The 22,664-nt window shown below is 42.3% G+C and overlaps 2 protein-coding genes across 3 annotated transcripts in view; one reads left to right on the forward strand and one right to left on the reverse strand.

The window, feature by feature from the left end:
• Positions 1-169: 169 nt before the first annotated feature.
• Positions 170-13,416, forward strand: LOC118391135 (arginine--tRNA ligase, cytoplasmic-like). Its single transcript, XM_035782186.2, has 15 exons — positions 170-338; positions 2,107-2,241; positions 2,548-2,736; positions 3,025-3,133; positions 3,540-3,640; positions 4,429-4,550; positions 4,915-5,035; positions 5,284-5,413; positions 6,115-6,219; positions 6,460-6,638; positions 7,117-7,226; positions 8,012-8,117; positions 9,664-9,836; positions 10,351-10,598; positions 12,516-13,416. The coding sequence occupies exons 1-15, from the start codon at positions 294-296 to the stop codon at positions 12,623-12,625; spliced, it is 1,983 nt and encodes a 660-aa protein (XP_035638079.1). The 5' UTR covers positions 170-293; the 3' UTR covers positions 12,626-13,416.
• A 907-nt stretch (positions 13,417-14,323) lies between these two features.
• Positions 14,324-22,664, reverse strand: part of LOC118391133 (rho GTPase-activating protein 7-like) — a 108,367-nt gene continuing 100,026 nt past the window's right edge. For both annotated transcript variants that reach the window (XM_035782184.2, XM_035782185.2), the window contains exons 12-14: positions 20,831-21,048; positions 20,262-20,435; positions 14,324-16,868 (exon numbers count right to left, since the gene is read on the reverse strand). In XM_035782184.2, the coding sequence (XP_035638077.1) occupies positions 16,760-16,868; positions 20,262-20,435; positions 20,831-21,048 (501 nt within the window). In that variant the 3' untranslated portion in view covers positions 14,324-16,759. The remainder of the gene's footprint in view (positions 16,869-20,261; positions 20,436-20,830; positions 21,049-22,664) is intronic.

Genomic DNA, 22,664 nt, shown 5'->3' on the forward strand with positions numbered 1-22,664 from the left:
GAATTTTGACAAACGCTTTGACAAAAAACATAAACGTCAATAAGTAGCAATAAAATGTAACACTGTTGCTATGTTTTGATAGTTCAAGCATAACGTTATAACCTATGACTGAAGTACCTACCTATTCGTCTGTGGTAGTACATTGGCTACCCCACACGAGGGCGGTAAATGGAATTTCCGACATTTAACTTCAATGCCTCTTCCTCATCTCAGCCGGGTTCAACTCGCATTCAAAAGAAAGTCATTTAGCAACAGAAGCAAACGCTAATTTACTGTTCTATACTTTACTGAAAATGGGAGATCCTGTGGCTGGTTATACGTCCCGAATTCAACAGCAGGTCAGCTCTGATACTTTACGTATACCTCTTGGTTTGCAATAATGCAATGAAAATAAGCAAGTGTAGCTTCGCTAACGTTGACATGTGGGCTAGTTGCTGACGTAATGTGTGGCTAGCCAACTTGTAGTTCTGATTGTAACTAGCTAAACGTTGCAGCAGCTTGCTAGTTGCTTGAAATCTGCTATAAAACGTGAATTCAGGCTAAAGTTGTATCTTTGTTGTATTCTAGCCAGCCAGTCTCGCTCTCTGTGCGTGTGAAAAAATGACCCAATTGTCATTCTGAAAGTAAATAGACTTTTAATAGAAAACGACTCAATTATTTTTATTTGATTTAACTAGGCAAGTCAGTTAAGAATAAATGCTTGTTTACAATGACTGCATACACCGGCCAAACCCGGACGTGCGCCGTCCTATGGGACTCCCAATCTCTGCCGGTTGTGATACAGGCTGGATTCGAACCAGGATGTCTGTAGTGACGCCTCTAGCACTGAAATTCAATGCCTTAGACCGCTGCACCACTCGGTAGTTAGTTACTTGAGTAAAAGTAAGTGGTTTTAAATATACTGAACCTGTTAAGTATCAAAAGTAAATATAATTGCTAAAATATACTTAAGCATCGAAAGTAAAACTATTAGTAATTTCAATTTCCTTATAATAAGCAAACCATATTTCACGTTTAAAAAATGTACGGATAGGCAGGGGCACACTCCAACACACAGACATTATTTAAGCGATAAGGCTGGATGAGTGTGGTATATGGCCAATATACCACGGCTAAGGGCTGTTCTTACGCGGAATGCCTGGGTAGGTACATCCCTTAGCCCTATACCACAAACCCCCGAGGTGCCTTATTGCAATTATAAACTGGTTACCAACGTAGTTAGCGCAGTAAAAATACATGTTTTCTCATACACTGGTATAAGGTCTGATATACCACGGCTTTCAGTTAATCAGCATTCAGGGATCAAACCACCCAGTTTATAATTACAAACGAAGCATGTGTGTTTAGTGAGACTCCCAGATCAGAGGCAGAGGCAAAAGTGTTTTCTTGATAAGTGTGTAAATTGGACCATGTTTCTGTCCTGATAAGCATTCAAAATGTAACGAGTACTATTGGGTGTGTCAGGGAAAATGTATGGAGTAAAAAGTACATTATTTTCGTTAGGAATGTAGTAAAGTAAAAATGGTCAAATATATAAATAGTAGTACTTTTACACCAATGGACAGGTAACAGGTAAGTCAGCTGTCACTCATGCCGCATTCAGAACAACTGGGTACTCAGGAAGAAATCAAGATCTGAATGGGAAAAATCGTTTTCAACGGTCATCCAACTCGGAATTGAAAGTCGGAAAGTCGGGCATCTTTCTAGAGCTCCGACTTTCAACCTGAAGATCACTGACGTCATGATTTGACCTAGTTTTTTTAATATATAAAGTTCCCAGTTGTCTTGAAAACACCTTTGATGTTGATGCCGAAGGAAGATGCAGTGTGCGGCCCTTCCCATCTATTTACTGATAATAATCATATTAAATCAACATTATTCTGTAATAGACGATTATTTGCTAGCTAACTTAGCTAGCTGATGGTTTCAATTTTGTTCTGACGGGCGTCACATCTGATTTCCTCAATCTGTGCTGATATCAGTACCTAAGCCTTAGTTTATGAGTCAAAGGCCTGAAAATAATCATACACTTAGCACATTGTACCTCAACCAATGTTTTCGTAGAGGCAGGACATTTTGTTGACAGTGAACCCTTTCTCCGTCTAGGAGCTGGAGATCCATTCCCTGACTGCAGAGCTCGAGAGCCTGAAGAACCCACAGGGCCTGGGTTTGTCCTCGCACCTGGATGGGCTGAGAGAGGAGAATGCCAAGCTCAAATACCGCCTCAACGTCCTCAAAAGGGTGAGTGATCACTAGTAGGAATTTCCACACGCCTCTACATTGTTATGGGATCGAGCTATCGTTCTTGTTCATGCACATAGGAGGTAACTAAATGCTTAGTTTCACCTGTTATGTCCTCTTTCATTACTGGTCAGAAGAGAGGGTGAGAGAGAGACAGAGGCTGAGTTGCTCTATAAGTTCTACTGAAGGGCTGTCTATGCTTTGCCCCAAAATCCTGTGGAAGGGGAGGAGAGATTCTGTGTTGTCTTTATAGGTTGTCCTCTATACATTGTATTTTAGTGTGCTCTGTCTATTTTCTCTATCCAGAGTCTGCAGGAGGAGAGGAGCCAGTGTAGTAAAACCATGATGAACATCAACCAGCGCCTGCAGGAGATCTTTGGGGAGGCCATCCGGGAGGCCTGTCCCGACCTGGAGAACCCTCCCCTGGCCGTCACCCCCAACCAGCAGGCCAAGTTTGGGGACTACCAGTGTAACAGCGCTATGGCCATGGCCCAGGTGGGCCTAGAACACTGATGGATCTTATTCTCTGACTCTTCTTTTCTCTGAATCTCTTTTACACTCACTCTTCATTTCTTACCTGTTTTGATATGTGTTTGTGTTGTCTTGCTGTCCCTCTGATCTCTTCCCCCACTGATCTCTCTCTAACTCTTTCTTTCAGTCTCTATCGATTGCTCTTTCTGAGAGAGTTTAGCATATAGCCTAAATATCAACAGCTCAACTTTCATTTGAGCTGTTAGGTGGTGAATGAAATGGGAGTGTAATTGTTTTGGACTTGTGTTTCAGATGATGAAATCAAAGGGCCTGAAAGTGAACCCCAGGCAGATCGCTGAGAATATTCAGCAGAACATTCCTGACAATGAGCTCATTGAGAAGACAGAAATAGCCGGACCAGGTTTTTGCCCGCATACAATATTTAAGATAGAGTCCTTAGTTGAAACAAACACAAAGCTGAGGGATGGACCTGGAGAAATGTGACCACTCTGAAATTCATAGTCTGAGCTATAGATGACCATCCATGATATCGTTTTAACCATGTTATAAGGCTATATACCGTGTTTGTTCACATTTACGTAGTTTACGAACAATGGAGCAAAGCATGCTTATTTGGGGTTCTGTAGGGGTATTACAGTTTGAGCTCATGAGGCATTTATAAGTTATATTCTTCAAGAATCAATGGGTATATATAATTAATTTCGAAGTCCAAAAATGGATGCAGCAACTAAGGATTTTAGATTTAATTGATTATAGTCATGTGCTCAATGAACTGAGGGCTGTTACATTGCTTTTTCTACCCTCAGGGTTCATCAATGTTCACCTTAAGAGATCATTTGTGTCCAAACTGCTGACCAACCTGCTACTCAACGGTGTCCAACCTCCTCCCTTAGAGAGCAAGAAGAAGGTAGGCGAACATCCTGCTTTTACAGACCCAACCTCCTCCCTTAGAGAGCAAGAAGAAGGTAGGCGAACATCCTGCTTTTACAGACCCAACCTCCTCCCTTAGAGAGCAAGAAGAAGGTAGGCGAACATCCTGCTTTTACAGACCCAACCTCCTCCCTTAGAGAGCAAGAAGAAGGTAGGCGAACATCCTGCTTTTACAGACCCAACCTCCTCCCTTAGAGAGCAAGAAGAAGGTAGGCGAACATCCTGCTTTTACAGACCCAACCGTTGCCCTTAGAGAGCAAGTAGAAGGTAGGCGAACATCCTGCTTTTACAGACCCAACCTCCTCCCTTAGAGAGCAAGAAGAAGGTAGGCGAACATCCTGCTTTTACAGACCCAACCGTTGCCCTTAGAGAGCAAGAAGAAGGTAGGCGAACATCCTGCTTTTACAGACCCAACCTCCTCCCTTAGAGAGCAAGAAGAAGGTAGGCGAACATCCTGCTTTTACAGACCCAACCTCCTCCCTTAGAGAGCAAGAAGAAGGTAGGCGAACATCCTGCTTTTACAGACCCAACCTCCTCCCTTAGAGAGCAAGAAGAAGGTAGGCGAACATCCTGCTTTTACAGACCCAACCTCCTCCCTTAGAGAGCAAGAAGAAGGTAGGCGAACATCCTGCTTTTACAGACCCAACCTCCTCCCTTAGAGAGCAAGAAGAAGGTAGGCGAACATCCTGCTTTTACAGACCCAACCGTTGCCCTTTTCCCTTTTTAAATGTGGGGATGAATCTTCTGTGTGTTTGGGTTTTCTAGGTGGTTGTGGACTTCTCATCTCCTAACATCGCCAAGGAGATGCATGTAGGTCACCTGCGCTCCACAATCATTGGGGACAGCATGTGTCGTCTCTTTGAGTTCCTGGGCTACGACGTCTTGAGGTCAGTACGTCAGTCAAAATATGACGTATAAATACAACTTCAGTTTATCTTTTTGAAGTGTACTGGTAACACTTTATTTTATGGTACAGAAATGACCAGGTGTTTACTTAAAGTACATGGTAAAATAAATGGTAATAAAACAGTACATTATTATGGTACATTATTAAACAGCTGTATCAAATGCCAGTCACTAATATACCATGACTGAGCCAAATTAATGCCAACTGAGCCAGAGCCACCCCTATGTTACACCGTATGCTAGTTTATTTATGTGACATCCTGCCCTGCAGTATATCCTTTTTTTGTCTGTGTGTGTGTTTGTTTACCATGTCATCACTGCATTTATTTGTGTTTTGTACCCCAGGCTGAATCACGTAGGGGACTGGGGTACCCAGTTTGGGATGCTCATCGCTCACCTGCAAGACAAGTTCCCAAACTACCTGACCGTATCCCCTCCTATCGGAGACCTGCAGGCCTTCTACAAAGTGAGTCCACCTAAAACAGCTGCTTTTTCTATAAAGTTGACCACTAGATGGAGGTGGTGGGTTTAAAAACAGAAAAGGACAAGGGTATGGCCGCAGACATGGCATGTACTTTCTTCTGGCCAACGTTTGAGTTGTGTAGACTATCCTTGACATACAATACATTCTGTTCCTCACTAGTTGTCATCAGATATGTTACCTATTTTCTCCCCTGCTGATATGAGTGATTCCTCCCTGTCTGTGTGTCCCAGGAGTCTAAGAAGCGTTTTGACGAGGAGGAGGACTTTAAGAAGAGGGCCTACCAGTGTGTGGTCAAGCTGCAGAGCAAAGACCCAGCTTTCATCAAAGGATGGAACCTCATCTGTGACGTTTCCAGGAATGGTGGGTGTGATGAATGGCTGATGAAAGTCCAAATATATTATAAAGGCTTTGATCTAGGGGTAGTTAGACCTTATGCCAAGTACTGTGAAGAGTCAAAGATAACATTATTTAGCACAAGTAAAATCACAAAAATAAAGATATTGGCTGCAGTAGTTTAGCTTGGAATGAAAGGTCACAATCAGACAAACAGATGAAGTTGTGGCATTGGCCATATTGGACTGTTTGATGTTTATCAGCATCATGGAGTTTTTCAAATCTTCAAAATGGGAGGTTCACATGGGGTGATGAGGTTCTTCACACTAGTTTTCATGGTGACTGCTCAGTTTTGTTTAATTTGTGTGTGTGTGTGTGTGATAAAGGTCATGGCAGGCGTGAGGCATCGGACCTCTGACAGGCCACAGCTCTCCATACTGTGCGATCTCTGGAAGGATTTAAACCTTGACGTGATAGATGGGAAGATAGAGAGAGACAATATGTTTCCAATGCCTTTATCAGCCATCAGTCCCCACGGAGACCCAGCTGAGGAAGGGCAATTAGGTTGCTCCATCCTTTTCTCTTTTTTCCCCCCACTGAATGAGTGACTTCATTTCCTCGAGTCTCATCCAAAGACATGCAGTGTGTTTAGTACTGATATTCCCCTGGTGTTGCTACTGTACTCTAACAGAGATTTATCCTCCAACTCTTGTCTTTGTCTCTCATAGAATTCCAGAAGGTCTATAACTGTCTGGACATCCAGATCATCGAGAGAGGAGAGTCCTTCTACCAGGAGAAGATGACCACCGTGGTCAAAGAGTTTGAAGCCAAAGGTCATTCAGTTTTGAATCAATCAAAACAAAGATAGCTTTACGTTGTCATTCAGTTGATTTTCAGCTTATTCATATTGCGTAGGAGGACATCATGTACTCTTCGGCTCAGGTTGGTTGCTGTACTGTGCAGTTTTCTGTAGTTGGCCTATGTGACCAGAAGGGGGCACTGCTGTCTCAGCAATACTCGCACTCATTTTTTACTCACTCACTCGCTCTCTTTCCCTCCCTTCCTCCCTCCAGGCCTGGTGGAGATGGATGAGGGCCGTAAGATAGTGTTTGCCCCGGGCCAGCAGATCCCCCTGACGGTGGTGAAGTCTGATGGTGGCTACACCTACGACACATCAGACCTGGCCGCACTGCGCCACCGGCTCTTTGACGAGAAGGCAGACATCATCATCTACGTGACGGACAGCGGCCAGGTGAGAAGGGTGTGGAGGGAGTGCCAGTCTGTTTGTGATATCATGCCTACTCATTGTCATGGGATACATGTTTGGCTTTGACAAGGACAGCATTTGTGACCATGCTACCTCTGTTGTGCCACTGAAGTCCTAGCTTTGACACCAACGGTGTCACCTGCTGAAAATGTAATCCACTTGGGGTCAGCTGTCTGTGTCTTGGTTTCTCGGTGTGAAGACTGTCAAGGACAGGTATGAGTAGGGGACTTCAGAGTGCTGCCCACTCACTGTAGTTCATGACCACAAGCATTGCCTTGTCTGAGTGTTCACTGTCATTTTTATGCTGTTGAAGTTTCTACTGGAATGGATCGTACATGCAAAATCATTAGGCTCACCGTCACTAATAGTCTGTCAAACTCTGTCGAAACATTCAACTGGTGTTCAATTTTTTTTTTGTGTGTGACTAGTTTATTATGTGCATGTCTGTTTTTTTTCACAACAGGGCACCCACTTCCAGGTAGTGTTTGCAGCGGCTCAGATGATTGGCTGGTACGACCCCAATGTGACACGAGTGGAGCACGCTGGTTTTGGAGTGGTGCTGGGAGAGGACAAGTGAGTACCTACAAATTATTTCAGTCATTTTTTTCCAGGGTCCTAATCATTAGGGCACACAACAATAAAACAGTTTTAAAAGAGTTTGCAACAGAAAACAAAAATGAGTGATTCTTATTGGGCAAGTCCAGGGTGCCCCTCCTGTTTCAGTACATTTTCTTCCATTTGGTGCCTAATGAATGCGACCCAGATTGGCATACTCCCAACAATCACAGACACATGCCTAATTTAGTGTTCATAGCTCAGTATACTGTACTGGGCCGTCCAAGAGAATACCCACCCACTTGTGGCCTCAGCAGCCTATTGAATTAGCACACTTAGCTTTTATTTGTCCATTATTTGCTCTATTTGCCCATTGGTCGCGCATCGTCTTGTTGTGTATGGCTACTCAGAGTATCGTTATCGAGCAGATAATGTCACCTAGTGCATTAATAAAACATCAAACACAGGCAGAGAATGTGTTGTGTTGGTCGTACGAGGCTGTAGGGGAGGTGAGAGGAGCCAACTAAGTGGTGGTTAGCACCTGGTACTTTGCTGTAGGCTGGGAGGAAGCTGAAGCACTGTCAAATGCTGGTTTACAGTCCAATACAGGAAAGTGGAAAAGCACACTTCCTTTCTCATGATCACTAATTTAACATGATTTCATTCATTGAACATGATTGGATAGAGCCATGTAAGTGCAACAGTACTTATGTTAGATTAGTGGTGAAGGAAGGAAGGAAGGATGTGTTTTTGAGGTGGATTTGAACAGGGCCTGAGTGTTGTCTTTGTCTGTTTGTCCACAGAAAGAAGTTTAAGACTCGCTCCGGGGACACGGTGAGGCTGATGGATCTGCTGGATGAAGGCCTGAAGAGGTCCATGGAAAAACTCAAGGAGAAGGACAGGGACAAGGTGAAGAATGGATACTGCCTGTCTTTCCAATATTACTGAATAGCCATAAACTCTTCAACTCTTCGCAGGGCCAAATCAGGTGTGATAATTGATAGTACTTGGCTGGGACGAAAGTGCGCCGCACCCACCCAAACACTGACAGAAGAGTGTAGAAAACGTCATTACTACAGCCTGAACAGTCATCTTACTAATGAGTGTGAAACTAGCCTGGCTGTGTGAAGTCTTTACTGAAGCACAACAGTGAGTCTATTTTGAGTTTTAAACAGAGAACAAACAGCTACTGCTCTTGCAGATAGTCTCCTGCGTTGAACACAGCACTGTGAACGATGCCTCTCTCTCTAATCTTTGTGTTCTAAAGGCTTTTGGGATACAGAAATGCATTCTGCTTCCACCTGGCATAGCTGTTTGCCTGCAAATCGCAGCCCGCCTCTTTTTTTCTGATCCTATTACTTGTGTTTGTTTCTATGAAGAAAGAAGAGGTCCTCTGAAGTGTGGTTTGGCTGATATGTTTTTGCTAAGCCTATAATTGTCAAGGATATCGAAAGTTACACACGCTGCATTAAATTATGCGGAAAAGTTAGTGGGCGTATAATTGCGCTGTTCCCTAGGGCGTAATCAATTAAGCAAACGCCGGCTGAGGCAGCCAACTCAGATCTATTCTGAGATCTTTTTATTTTGTTAGTGCAGTAAGCGTACCCCCCTCAGCCCGTTTCTCTCCAGGCCCCTACGTAGCATCGTTGGCACCATAGAGCTGGCCACACGCCCAACCCTGCCACATGAAGCATGCATGAGAGAACCAGCTGTTCCAGACGACCAAGAATGTTCTGAAGAGATCACAGCAAAGCCTTTTCCCCCTCAGGGGACTGAAAAGATTTGGCATGGATCCTTTGATCATCAAAAAGTTCTAAAGCTGCACCATCGAGAGCATCCTGACCCCCCTTTGTTTTTACATTGCTGCTACTCAATGTTTATTATCTATGCATCGTCACTTTACTCCTACCTTCATGTGCAAATTACCTTGACTAACCTGTACCCCCCACACATTGACTGGGTGTCGGTACCCCTTGTGTACAGCCTAATTTCTTTTCCATTTTTTACTTTAGTTTATTTAGTAAATATTTTCTTAACTCTATTTTATTCAAACTGCATTGTTGGTTAAGGGCTTGTAAAGTAAGCATTTCACGGTAAGGTCTGCATTGTTGTATTCGGCGCATGTGACAAATAAAATTTGATTTGTTTGTCCCAACCTCATTAGAATAAACCCGCCCTGCTCAAAACACTCAAACACACAAGTCCTATACATACAAATGCTAAAGAACACAATCCACTCTCTCTCAGTACTTGTGAGCCTGTCCATACATAACAGGGTATTTGACTCGACATGGATGTCAGAATGCCAGGTCCAACTCATAGCAGAACAGTATTTCAACTTGTCCCAGATATCTTGTGACACACAGAAACAAGTTGTGACCCATCTCCGATACCAAGTGGCTGAACACATGCTGATTGGCTGTAACTCTGATCATAAGATGTCTGTGTGCCCCAGGTTCTGAGCACGGAGGATCTGACAAAGGCCCAGCGCTCGGTGGCGTTCGGCTGCATCAAGTATGCCGACCTGTCTCACAACCGCATCAACGACTACGTGTTCTCCTTCGACAAGATGCTGGATGACCGGGGCAACACGGCCGCCTACCTCCTCTACGCCTTCACCCGCATCAGGTGAGCCATCCCTGGGAACTACACTCACCCCCTACCCTTACAGTCCCCTGGTGGTATTAACCCACAGTGGCCACGCCCCCAATCTGTCTCCATTTATCTGTACATGAGTGGAGAGGGGAAAAGCCGTCTTGTTCAGGGTGGTCGATGGTAACAGACTAAGTCAATAGTGCACTCACAGGTGGCGGTGGCTCCTGCTGTCCAAATAATCAATGATTCAAACCCTAAACCAGAAGTACTGCTGCTCATAGTCACGTAATTCTATGTGAGCCTTGACAGATTCTCGCAATTTCATCTGTCCAAGAGAGTTCAGTTTGCTGGAGCATAATCTATCTGGATCTGCAGCATCACCAGGGATTTTCAAGTCAATTGTAGTCCCATCTAACACGTGTTGCTATAATCATGTGATAACCTGCCTAGTTACAATGTAATCACAATATAGGTAGACTTTATAAAATGGAACTGGTCTGCCATTTATATCCTACTTCACATATCCCTTCCCCTCCTGTGTCTGCAGGTCCATAGCCCGGTTGGCTAACATCGACGAGGCAGTGCTCCGTAAAGCAGCAGAGACCACGGAGGTGCTCTTGGAGCACGACAAGGAGTGGAAGTTGGGCAAGTGTCTCCTGCGCTTCCCTGAGATCCTGCAGAAGATCCTGGATGACCTGCTGCTCCACACGCTGTGTGACTACCTGTATGAGCTGGCCACGACCTTCACAGAGTTCTACGACAGCTGTTACTGTATCGAGAAGGACCGCCAGACAGGTAGGGCAGAGACACTGGGGTGATGGAGGCTGAGAAAGTGTCCGTCTTTCTATTAGTTGATCTGTCTCCATTCATCTATACATCCATCCATCCATCCATCCAATGGTCCATACTAAATGGTGGTTATACATATCCCTTTCAGGAGTACTCTTAAAATCTGTGATTTTTCTTGGCTTTGCTATTCGATAGTTGCTTTCCTGCACAGCCCCAGACTTCGGCTGGCCTCAAATAATCCTAAATATCCCATTGTGAGGGACAATCACAAACCATACCAGTCAGAGGTGTCAGAGAGCAAGTGACGTTGTTAGCCCATCCACTCGCATTTGTAAGCATTTACCCTACGGTGGGCCGCGTCGCTTATGTTTAGTCCTATTTACCCAGGGTTTAAAATACAACAGAGTGTTAGCTTAACGTTCTGCTCAGGAGTTAGCACCCAAGTTAGACCTCCTCGCAACCAAATTGAGTGTGAATTATAGCACATTAACCCCCTAGAGTTGATTGACACACACTACACTATGGAACTCTATGGAAAGGGGAGACTCTCACGAACACGATCGTGTTCTCACGACCCCACAAGTGTCACGGCACTCGTCTGAAGGTAACCGGTACCGTATTTAAAAAACTAATGGAAGTGAGAAGGTGCCTACCCCAAAATATGGGTTAAATATATATCTGATATGATATTTTATGTACAGTTCCAGGCAAAGTTTGGACCGTCCGACTAATTTCAGGGTTTTTCTTTATTTTTACTGTTTTCTACATTCTAGAATAATAGTGAAGACATCAAAACTATGAAATAACACATATGGAATCATGTAGTAACCAAAAGTGTTAACCAAATCAAAATATGTTGTCTATTTCAAATATAAAACCATCATTTGCCTTGACAGCTTTGCACTCTTGACATTCTCTCAACCAGCTTCACCTGGAATGCTACTGTGTGTGTGTGTATGCCTGAACAAGGCAGTTAACCCACTGTTTCCAGGCCGTCATTGAAAATAAGAATGTTCTTAACTGACCTAGTTAAATAAAGATAAAATATATGTGTGTGTGTATATATATATTTATTTTAGGACTGACACTTCAGCCTTGTTTCTTATGATTTATTCTTTGACTGTACCTTTTTTTCCATTTATGAATGTTATTCAATGCATTTCTATGGGCTTTGGTAGTAAAGGTCAACATCAATATTTTATCAAATAATTTGTGTGTATATATATATATATATATATATATATATGTGTGTGTGTATATATTTATTTTATTTTTTTATACCTAAAGCGTTACTAAAATTCTAAATCAAATAGCTAAATGATCCATAGTATGACAATCTTTAAAAAAAAAATCCATGTCAGTTTAACACCTCCCCCAATGTCTAGACTCTAAAGAATGACATTCTGAATGTCAGCTTGTTTTCCACCCTTAGTAACAATGAAGGTCAATTCGAGTTTTAACCATACAAATGCTGGTCTACAGACAAATGGCAGTCTTTCGTGAGTAGCCTATGGATGGTTCTCAATTAACACCCTCTCTTTGCTTTTGTCATCCTTTGCTAAACTGGTTTTAAAGGAGCTGACTGGGATGTATATCATTGGATGACAATGGCATGGACATTACCAAGTGCTTGAATGACTCTAATATGACAATAACAGATGATTTGTTAGTGTAAATGAAGGGGAAGTTGTATTGTTTGTCAATTACATCAATGTCCATATCCTATAATGACTCGTCTGTTTAATTTGCCCTCCCTCTGGCTTAATTTCTATTGGATCTCCTGATTGTCCCATGGATGGTTGAATCGTGAACATTGATTTAGTGACTGCTCTATTATTTGGGATGTAATTTTATTGTATTGAAATGACCTCCGATCTATGTGTTGACCCATCTCTCTCACTGTCTCTGTCTCTCTCTCGACAGGTGAGGTGGTAAAGGTCAACATGTGGAGGATGCTCCTGTGTGATGCCACTGCCGCCATCATGGCCAAAGGCTTCGACATCCTGGGCATCAACCCTGTCTCCAGGATGTGACCTCATCACAGTGACATCACAATGCCCTCCTCCCATCTCCTCGGACAACAGAAAAAAAGAGCCTCTTCAACCCATTAACGTCACCTGGGATCTTACTGTATACCAAATAAAATAAAAATTACTGCTTGTAAAAAAAAAAAAAAAAAAAAGGATCTGGCACCCTGCTCATCATTCTCCATTTAAATGTCAGAATACCTACCAAGAGATTGAGGAATGTCTGGAGAGGCTGCCAAAACAGCAATACTGACTTAGGCTACAGCTCAATTGTTGCACAGGGGATTCGAGATGTATGTGTTAGACATTGACCTTTGTTTATTGCAGCCGATCCTGACCCGGCCAAATAATACAGTATTTCAGATGAAAGACGTTGGTCGGTCGCGAAGGAAGCATAAGTAGCTTAACATGTATCCTTTCTTGCAGTGTGGACAGCCAAAATAATATGCTCTATTTAACCAACAGTGGGAAGGTTTTCTGTCATCTTAGTCCAGCTACCCCATCTGTCATCTGACTTGAAACCCATATACATATTTGTAACCCATGCACCTGTGATATTGGTCACTTTGAGGACAGCCAAGTGCAGTAGACCTTCCTGTCCTGAAAAAGATTGAATCAAGTGTTTTAACCATATTGTAGACTTTTCAAAATATTTTCATATCAATAGGCAATTATTGCTCCCATTTTATATATATTTTTGAAAATGTAATGAAATTGCAATGGTTTTCAAAATCATTTGAATTGTATTGATGCAATTACATTTAATCTGCGGTTTTATTAAAGCCTCCCTCACAGCCTCTTCCTCACAGTAGAGAATGAAATGCATGATTATTACTTTAGGTCTGATACAAACCTGCTGACTGAATATATATATATATATATATATATATATTTTTTTTTTACTTTGTCCTTTTCACCATGGTTCCAGCAACTATGGTGGATGTGTACCAAATCCAGCCATGTACAGCTTGGCTAGGCACAGTCTGCCTTAAAGTGTGAGTCGGCAACAGAGAGACTCGGGGACAACAGTTGTTCTCCCAAGTGACAGTGGTAGAAGATCCTCACCCTGGCTATTTACCTGCACGCCAAGGATAAATGAACAGTAATGATGAATGCCTTGTCCCATCCTGATAATCAGCTGTGTGATTAATGGAATTGATTTGTCCAGCTAAATGGACAATTGCTTATTATTTACTCATTGCACAGGTAGCTGTGGACTGACCAGATATTGATTAGACTTGACTTAAGTTCTAAATTACACATGATAACAAGAGGAAGGAGAAATAACAGGAAGACGAATCGGTTTGTCTTTGTCTCAATGCCAAATATCCTGTCATGGTTGGAGGGGCTCCTTTTGTTAGTTAAATACTATATATTTTCTGTGCAGGTTCAATGAACAAGGTGCATCAGTGACTTAACTGGCTTTACTTAGTTGGTTATCTTGGGTCCATTGGAGCAAAGGGTGTCCACTTATGGCTTTCCACTTCAGCCATTTCTGTGTGAAGACTTTTGCCCTTTGCCAGGGCTTTACTGAGTGTACCACAGCATGTGGTTGCTCACCTATTAGATCCATGGCCACAAATTATACTCATTAGCCTCTCAAATGAAGTTGGACTAGCCTAATTAATCCTCAAAACCAACATGGTATTCTCTGTCATAGCAACTAAGTGTTGTGTGTTAGCAGGTGCACTAAATCACTAATTTATTGACAAATGATAATCTCACACTCAGAGGCAGCCAAGACTTTAATTGTAAGGCTGTGTTTTCCCATGGGAAAGTTATGCACTGTTGTAGATGGATACAGACTAGTATTATGTTGTAAAGGATGCCATGAGCAATATAAATCACCTCTCTAAACTTGAGTTGAGCTCATAAACTGTGATAAGTGTCTGTGTATGAACTGTCACCAGAATGTATGAAATATCCATATTTATATTAATCTTTTATCATTCCACTGCATGACTTTATAGCTCGTCTTCAATACCTACTGGAACACATCTTCCACAAAATGGGTACTTTGGTGCGTATGTCTCCGGTTGAAGGACAATGTGCTGAAGGTGTTTTGACAAAAGCTTCAGGAGGAAAATGGTTTACCACATTGTTTTAGCACCAAACTTCAATAACACCTGCAGTAGGATTTACTCACAGTGGAATAGAGATCCCTCAGCAGTACTCCATGGTTTCGTCTTATTCTGCCCCTGGTTCAGCCAGGCAGTGGACTGCACTGCACAAAATTAATGGAGTTTTTTCCTCAAATGTTTACTTCAATTTCCATGGACTGTAGTCACAGCCAGGACTTTTGTGCTATACTACTAGGCTACCTAGTGTTAGGTGATTGGAGGAGAGGTTTGGTGTCAGGGGTCTGTGGAGTAATATTTCTGGCCTCTTTGATTCCATCTTGACCTTTTGAGTTACAAAGACAGCCCAATCTTTAAAAAAAATCATCCACTAATTGATCTTTTGACTAATCACATCAGAAATTTTCACATCAGAGCTCATCTGAATGGTCGAAATACCAATTTGTGAAAAAAAAATTCAGAATTGGGCTGAACATGTAAACGCAACCAGAATCAAGTTGTCACACTTCCGGATTGCTCAACCATATTGGATGGCGCTACCCAAACCCAATCTGAAATCTTCGCCACAGGCACTAGCCCTGTTATAAGCTATACGTTTCTATTCTAAAAGACTGTTATAGAAATTCAACAAAATCCCCTTTTATATCCAGCCTAACCATGTGAGGTATTTGAACTTCTCCTTCACATGCAGTTATTCAGCATATTCATGATCTTAGGAGAATGCCTCAGTACTAGGTGCTTAAAGGGGATTCAATAATGTGATCTAGGAGATGAATCAATAAGATATGCAAATGTCATTATGCAAATATGACACGAGTGGGCAGTTTGACAGCGTAAATCATTTCCTAAGCATATTGTAACAGAGGGAGGGAGAGAATTTTTGTCTTTGGAAATCAACATCATCATAAGCCCAGACCTGTAAATCTTCTGTGTGATAAAAGCACTGAGTGATGTCATCTTCCTCTGGCTGTTAGCTATTTCAGGGTCTTCAGAGAAAACAATCAGTGTGACTGGCTGGCTGGGATTCAAGCAGACTATCACAACACACACACACACACAAAGCAAGAAGACTAGAGAAATCAACATTTTACATTGTCATTTTGATTCAACACACGTATTACAAAAAGGATATGCTGAAGTTTTCCTAAAGCTTGAAAACCAATATTTAAGTAAATTTATTTGAATATTTCTGAATACAAATATTTTGTTAAATAATTTTGAGGAATAATAAAAGTCAATAATAAAATGTAATTAGATAAACTACACATTCATGAATATGTACATAATAAACATAGTGTAACTGACCCCTTTAGTGAGTATACTGTGATACATTTTGAAGTTTACAACATTACCAGAGAAACACAAGTGTCAAGTCAAATACAACTAAAATGAAGTAATTAGACAATCCCTTTGACAGTAAAATAATAAATACAGAGTACAATTTTGAGGACAGCAACGTGCCTCGCAGAATATCTGCCACAATGGCACAAATGTACATGAGAATCTTCCCAATTCACAACTGCAAGAGGAAGCTTTCCTGAATCCTTCACTTTGTCCCGCTTCAAAGTGTGATGCAACCGAGGCTTTTCTCTCCGAAGAGGTAGATCTGCTCTTGGTATATCTGAACTGTTACACAGGCCCTGTTATTAACTCTTAAAACCTGTGGTGTCTGGCAGCGCTCTGTCGGAGGCGCCCCTGCCATGCATTAGGCCTGAAACAGTCACTCAAATGGGATGAGATGTTCCATCATGGTGGCTGGCTCCCACATAACTCTTGATAATGAAAAGCTCAGCCGCCTCCACCTGAACACTTCATCAGACAACCCCTGCTGCGAGTCCGGAGGGGCAATTGTCTCCATAAAAAAAAATTATGTTTCTGGAATTCATATCAGGTCTTGGGTTTAAGACGACTTCTCAGCTCCCCCTCCTGCCTTCCACCCCCTCCTTCAGTCCTCTCTGCTACAGCTGTATGCCTGCAGGCTTCTGTCTGTTTGTGTTGTTCTCTCCTCATCTGTCCTCCTCTCGGGGTAGATGAGGACTGGGTTCTGTCTCGGAGCAATTGCTTAGATCTTGGTCTCACTGTGGTCTGGTCTGAATGAGTCTCTGATAGCCAGAAGGTTGGAGGCCAGTAGGTGTCCACTCACTCTGTTGTGCCATTCCTTGGATCGGCCCCTGGAAATCACACACAGTAACAGGAAGGTAGTACATACAAAGCATCACCAGGGTTCAGATGAGACAGTCAGAGAGACACAAAGGCCGCATTTCAGGCAGACTACATTGCAGTTGCCTGCCAGACATAACCATATTATATGCGTGACTGCAAAGTAAATGACTTGACGAACAACCATTGGTTGCTGTATCCCACTGGGCACACAGTGGTTGAATCAACTTTGTTTCCATGTCATTTCAATTAAATTACGTCAAACCAATGTGGAATAGATGTTGAATTGACATCTGTACCCAGTGGGATATAGCATGACTGCAATATAGTCTGCCTGGAACGCAACCAAACCTTGGTGTAAGAGACACACTGACAAAGAACACTTCACTTTCAATTTCCTCGATATCAGTGTCATTGGCTTTCGCTATTAAGCTCAGCAGACCAAAGAACAGTGAGTTGATTATCGACGATAAGCCAACAAGTACTCAAACCCTAATGCCACTAGCACTGCAAATAAACCCAATATGTTAGGCCTGCAAAGCTCTCTTCTATGAGTATTTAAAGAGAGTAGAATGAGGCAGAGATGTTATCTCCGTTACCGCTCAGTTCTGATGTAATGAAGTGAGAAAACCCTGCAGAGATAATCATCATAATCGTGTGAATCTGTCTTGTTGGCAAACCGTCTAGTTCAAATCTCTCTGTGCTGCCTAGTGTGATGAGTGTGTGGTTGAGGCCCCGATTCTGACCAGAATGAAGCACTCGGAAATGGAATGGAATTCCCTTTTATGCACTTTTCTCTCTATGCGTATTCCGACCTTGAACTAAAGCATGAGAATAGTGTGCTATTCACCTGCACTTTGTTTTGGATGGAGATTGAATAAATGAAGGTGTGGCGGAGGTGTGTCTAAGATACACCGTATTCTGACCTCCACTTTATTCCCTAATAATTACACCAATTTTACGCGAGAGGAAACCATGAATACAAGCATTTTGCTACACCCGCAATAACATCTGCTAAACACGTGTATGTGACCAATATGATTTTATTTGAATAAGGTCTAGCGAACCTACCGGTTCCAAGTGGATAAAGTATCAACTTTTTTCTGTTTGAAATAACACCATTCTCCATGCACTATAATTTTCAACTAAATACGAGCTATTGGTAAGAGCTCTAGTAGGTACATTTGTAATCCATTTGGATAAGGGCATTGTAAATATAAATTACTCTTGTTTTATATATACCTTAGAATCGCTGGAGACAAATGTGAAACCAGTCAAATGGCAGCAAACTGGAGCATGCTGTGCCATTATGCAGAATTGTAATTATATGGCCTTCTAACTTGCAGGGATGGGAACTCTCGAATGTCTTAATGATAGGCTCCCTCAACTTTCGCTGTTTCCTATTTCTATCATGTTAAATGAATTGCCACAATCAGTATCTACTGTCAGTAGGTCTAAAAACAACACATTCAACTGACAATTTAATGTTAGTTCCCTTCAGTTAGTAGGTCTATAGCCTAAATTATCATTCCATTTAATTACATTGTTTCGTTTACCTTCATTTGCTTCCTCTGTAAACGCCGTCATGACCATGTGGTTGTTGCTGAGGTTCATTAGTACCAGTAGATAATATAAAAAAATACATTAAGTCGTTATGGAGGGGAGCGCAGACCAAGCAGGAAGTTTGAACCTGACGCATGGCGCAATACTTGGCTGTGTCATTACACAGTTCCATGGTTAATGCAGGCAATGGATGAGGGTATAACCCACAGTACTATTGTACACTATTCTCCCTATTATAATTATATGTACACTAGTCTAACCAACATCACCATGTGTTAAAGAACTGAATGTATTTTTGGCGTAAAAGCTCCTCAAACCTGTTTTTTTGTATGATTCATACAGTTTTTCCTAATCCTAAAATGCAGTGTAGAGTAAACATACTTTTAAGTACTACTTAGTTTTTTTGGCGTATCTGTACTTTACTATTTATATTTTTGACAACTTTTACTTTTACTCCACTACATTCCTAAAGATAATAATGTACTTTTTACTCCTTACATTTTCCCTGACACCCAAAAGTAGTCGATACATTTTGAATGCTTAGCAGTCTGCCTCTGATCTGGCAGACTCACTAAACACAAACGCTTTGTTTGTAAATTAACTCTGTCTGAGTGTGCCCCGGGCTATCCGTAAATGAAAAAAAAAACAAGAAAATCGTGTCATCTGGTTTGCTTAATATAAGACATTTGAAATGCTTTATACTTTTACTTTTGATACTTAAGTACATTTAAAACCAAATACTTTTACTAAAGCAGTATTTTACTAGGCGACTTTCACTTGAGTCATTTTCTTTTAAGTTATCTTAACTTTAACTCAAGTATGGTAATTGGGTACTTTTTCCACCACTGCTAAAATGGGCCAAAAATAATCTACCAAATCGGAGTATTTTTTAAAATCTGCCAGTTGGTGTTGAAATGGAGGCTAATATGCATATACTGTATTTACATAGATTTCTTTCATTGATCCCTATTTTCTACAACCGTTCTCTCAATGTATTCTAGTCTGTCAACAAAATTAGAATGAAATGTACACCATTTTTAAAGGGATGGCGTAAGAGAAATGTACTGATAACCCTATTGAGTTAAAACTCCACAAGAAAATCTGTTGGCCACCAAGTGGGAGGGTTTTCAGTGGTTGAATAACATTTATTCTGCGTGCACAAGGGAACCACACTTGCAAAGCCTGTTATGCAACTGAATAAGGTAAATCTGAATACCAGATACTCAGAAGTGTATAGGAAACGCTTGCTTAGGAATGAAGTAAATTTCTAAATCGGAATCGTGCCCTAAGTGAGTAGTCAACTACCCCTACTGATGGTGGGCTATTGGAGCAGCACAATAGCGCCCAGTATAATGCAGGGGAGAACACTCTCTCCTACTGTCCCTCTCTATGCCCCCCTCATTCCCTTTCACACTTTTCTATCTCCCTCTCCTCCCCCTTCTCTCTCTCTGTGTGTGCTTCTAGACACCTGTTTTCCATTGCATGGCTTGTTTCATTAAATCGTCCGAAACAAATGGAAACAGCGGTACTCTACAGAACAACCCAGCAGAATCATGCAGGGAATAAATGAATCAGGTAAGAAGCAGCAAATCTATAAGGAAATGTGAAGAGGGCTAAATCATGTGTGCACCAGGGGTGCCTTTCTATTCATTATTTTCCTTCTCTAGATGAGTGTGCCTCTTTTGAGAGGCAGTGATCGCACTTGAGATACTGGTGCAGTCAAAAGCAGAGAATACCTCATTACAGAAGGTAAAGAATAAGCGTGACTCTGGATATATATTTTTAAAGAATGTGCATTTTCCCTCCCTCCCTCCCTCCCTCCCTCTCACGGTCTTGCCTACCTGGTATCTGTGCGACAGAGGTGTGTGAGTCGGGACCTCTTGGTCCCTAGGGGTTCTACCAAATAGAGACAAGAGAGGACCTGGGCTCGCACCCCCTCCATGGGGGCCTCAGGGTGCTCTGTAGATATAGCTGACACATAAACAGGTCCGGCCGACGGGTCTGACTGCCAGGTCCTGCGTGAGAAAATGGTAGAAGGTTCTTCTAGTTAATTTAAAAACAGACTTTCAGAATCAAGCTCCATGAGAAATAGACCCTCAGATATTCAGCCACCATTTGACTAGGTGTTTGAGTAAACAGTCAACATTCCTTTGACTTTGACACTAATGTAACATAATTAGTATAAACTAGCTCTTTCATTATTCACCGTGATGCCAACATGTAGCAATGGTACAGTACAGTAACAAGCAACATGTCAAAACAACTTTAGCCAGAGTGTTCAAGTCCAAGCTGAACTCTGTTTGTCCCCGACTCATCTGTCCCTTCTACTCAGCAGAGTCAGCAGCCTGCCTAAAGACCCATGCAGCATCGTGCAGCGCTGTGCAGAATTGGCCTGGCAACGCCTCATTACCTGAGCAGGAGGTGCTCCTGTGGCGGTCGGGGTCCCAGGCCCTGCAGGAGGTAGCGATAGATCTCAGTGTCCTTTGTCAGGGTCTGGACTACTGCTGACTGTTTGAGGGTCTTCTCCCAAAGACCCTGCTCCCTCAGGACCCGCTGGAGGGCCTCTTTCTGGGGGGCATCCACCTCAATGGAGCCCTTCCACAACCGCAGCGGCCAGCCGTCATCCACCTGGTATGGAGAGGGCGGGGAAGGAGAGGAAGAGTGTTTGAGACCTATTGTGAGAATATGATTTTGAACATATCTCAGCTCAAATTCTCAGTGTGCTTTCCTGCAGTCAAATGACCAAATAGTGGCCCTCTAGTGGCCGCATTGGTGGAATGTTATTAATATTTGTCAAAATTCCATAATTACTAAACATAATGTTTTTAAAACACTGAAAATCTGGTGTTTTTATGTCAAACGGTTTTGTCTTATTTCAGTCTTCTGTGATGTATATAGAGTGTTATATTGGGATGCAAACTCAAAATTGAATACATTTCAAATCCATATCTGACATTGGACAGGTTTTTCTTTTGTTGCCCATAACCATGTGTGTGAGGTGTATTCTTTTGTTTCAACGTAGATTTGTTTAGGACTACCAAGAAACACTGCATAACCCTGATTTAGTCCACTGCAGTAAAAGGTTCATTGGTCTGACGAACTGGACAATCAATGGCGTTTCGATGTTGACTCATACATAATAACCATTTTAATAGTCAGCAGTAACTGTAAAAGTAATTGTAAAAGCAGTAACTTTTACAGTATATCACAAAAGTGAGTACACCCCTCACATTTTTGTAAATATTTGAGTATAGCTTTTCATGTGACAGCACTGAAGAGATGACACTTTGCTACAATGTAAAGTAGTGAGTGTACAGCTTGTATAACAGTGTAAATTTGCTGTCCCCTCAAAATAACTCAACACACAGCCATTAATGTCTAAACCGCTGGCAACAAAAGTGAGTACACCCCTAAGTGAACATGTCCAAATTGGGCCCAATTAGCCATTTTCCCTCCCCGGTGTCATGTGACTCGTTAGTGTTACAAGGTCTCAGGTGTGAATGGGGAGCAGGTGTGTTAAATTTGGTGTCATCGCTCCTTCATACTGACTAGTCACTGGAAGTTCAACATGGCACCTCATGGCAAAGAACTCTCTGAGGATCTGAAAAAAAAGAATGGTTGCTCTACATAAAGATGGCCTGGGCTATAAGAAGATTGCCAAGACCCTGAAACTGAACTGCAGCACAGTGGCCAAGACCATACAGCGGTTTAACTGGACAGGTTCCACTCAGAACAGGCCTCGCCATGGTCGACCAAAGAAGTTGAGTGAAATAGACGTCTGAGTGCTGCCAGCATTGCTGCAGAGGTTGAAGGGGTGGGGGTGTCAGCCTGTCAGTGCTCAGACCATACGCCGTACACTGTATCAAATTGGTCTGCATGGCTGTCGTCCCAGAAGGAAGCCTCTTCTAAAGATGATGCACAAGAAAGCCTGCAAACAATTTGCTAAAGACAAGCAGACTAAGGACATGGATTACTGGAACCATGTCCTGTGGTCTGATGAGACCAAGATAAACTTATTTGGTTCAGATGGTGTCAAGTGTGTGTGGCGGCAACCAGGTGAGGAGTACAAAGACAAGTGTGTCTTGCCTACAGTCAAGCATGGTGGTGGGAGTGTCATGGTCTGGGGCTGCATGAGTGCTGCCGGCACTGGGGAGCTACAGTTCATTGAGAGAACCATGAATGCCAACATGTACTGTGACATACTGAAGCAGAGCATGATCCCCTCCCTTCAGAGACTGGGCCGC

The sequence above is a fragment of the Oncorhynchus keta genome, chromosome 12 (genome assembly GCF_023373465.1).
Source record: "Oncorhynchus keta strain PuntledgeMale-10-30-2019 chromosome 12, Oket_V2, whole genome shotgun sequence".
NCBI classification, from domain to species: Eukaryota; Metazoa; Chordata; class Actinopteri; order Salmoniformes; family Salmonidae; genus Oncorhynchus; species Oncorhynchus keta.

Excerpts from the sequence above, each read along its gene's own strand:
- LOC118391135 (XM_035782186.2), top strand. The coding sequence starts at position 294 with ATGGGAGATCCTGTGGCTGGTTATACGTCCCGAATTCAACAGCAG. Across the intron at positions 2,737-3,024 it reads GCGCTATGGCCATGGCCCAG|ATGATGAAATCAAAGGGCCT; the intron begins GTGGGCCTAGAA and ends CTTGTGTTTCAG. Across the intron at positions 5,414-6,114 it reads CTGTGACGTTTCCAGGAATG|AATTCCAGAAGGTCTATAAC; the intron begins GTGGGTGTGATG and ends TGTCTCTCATAG.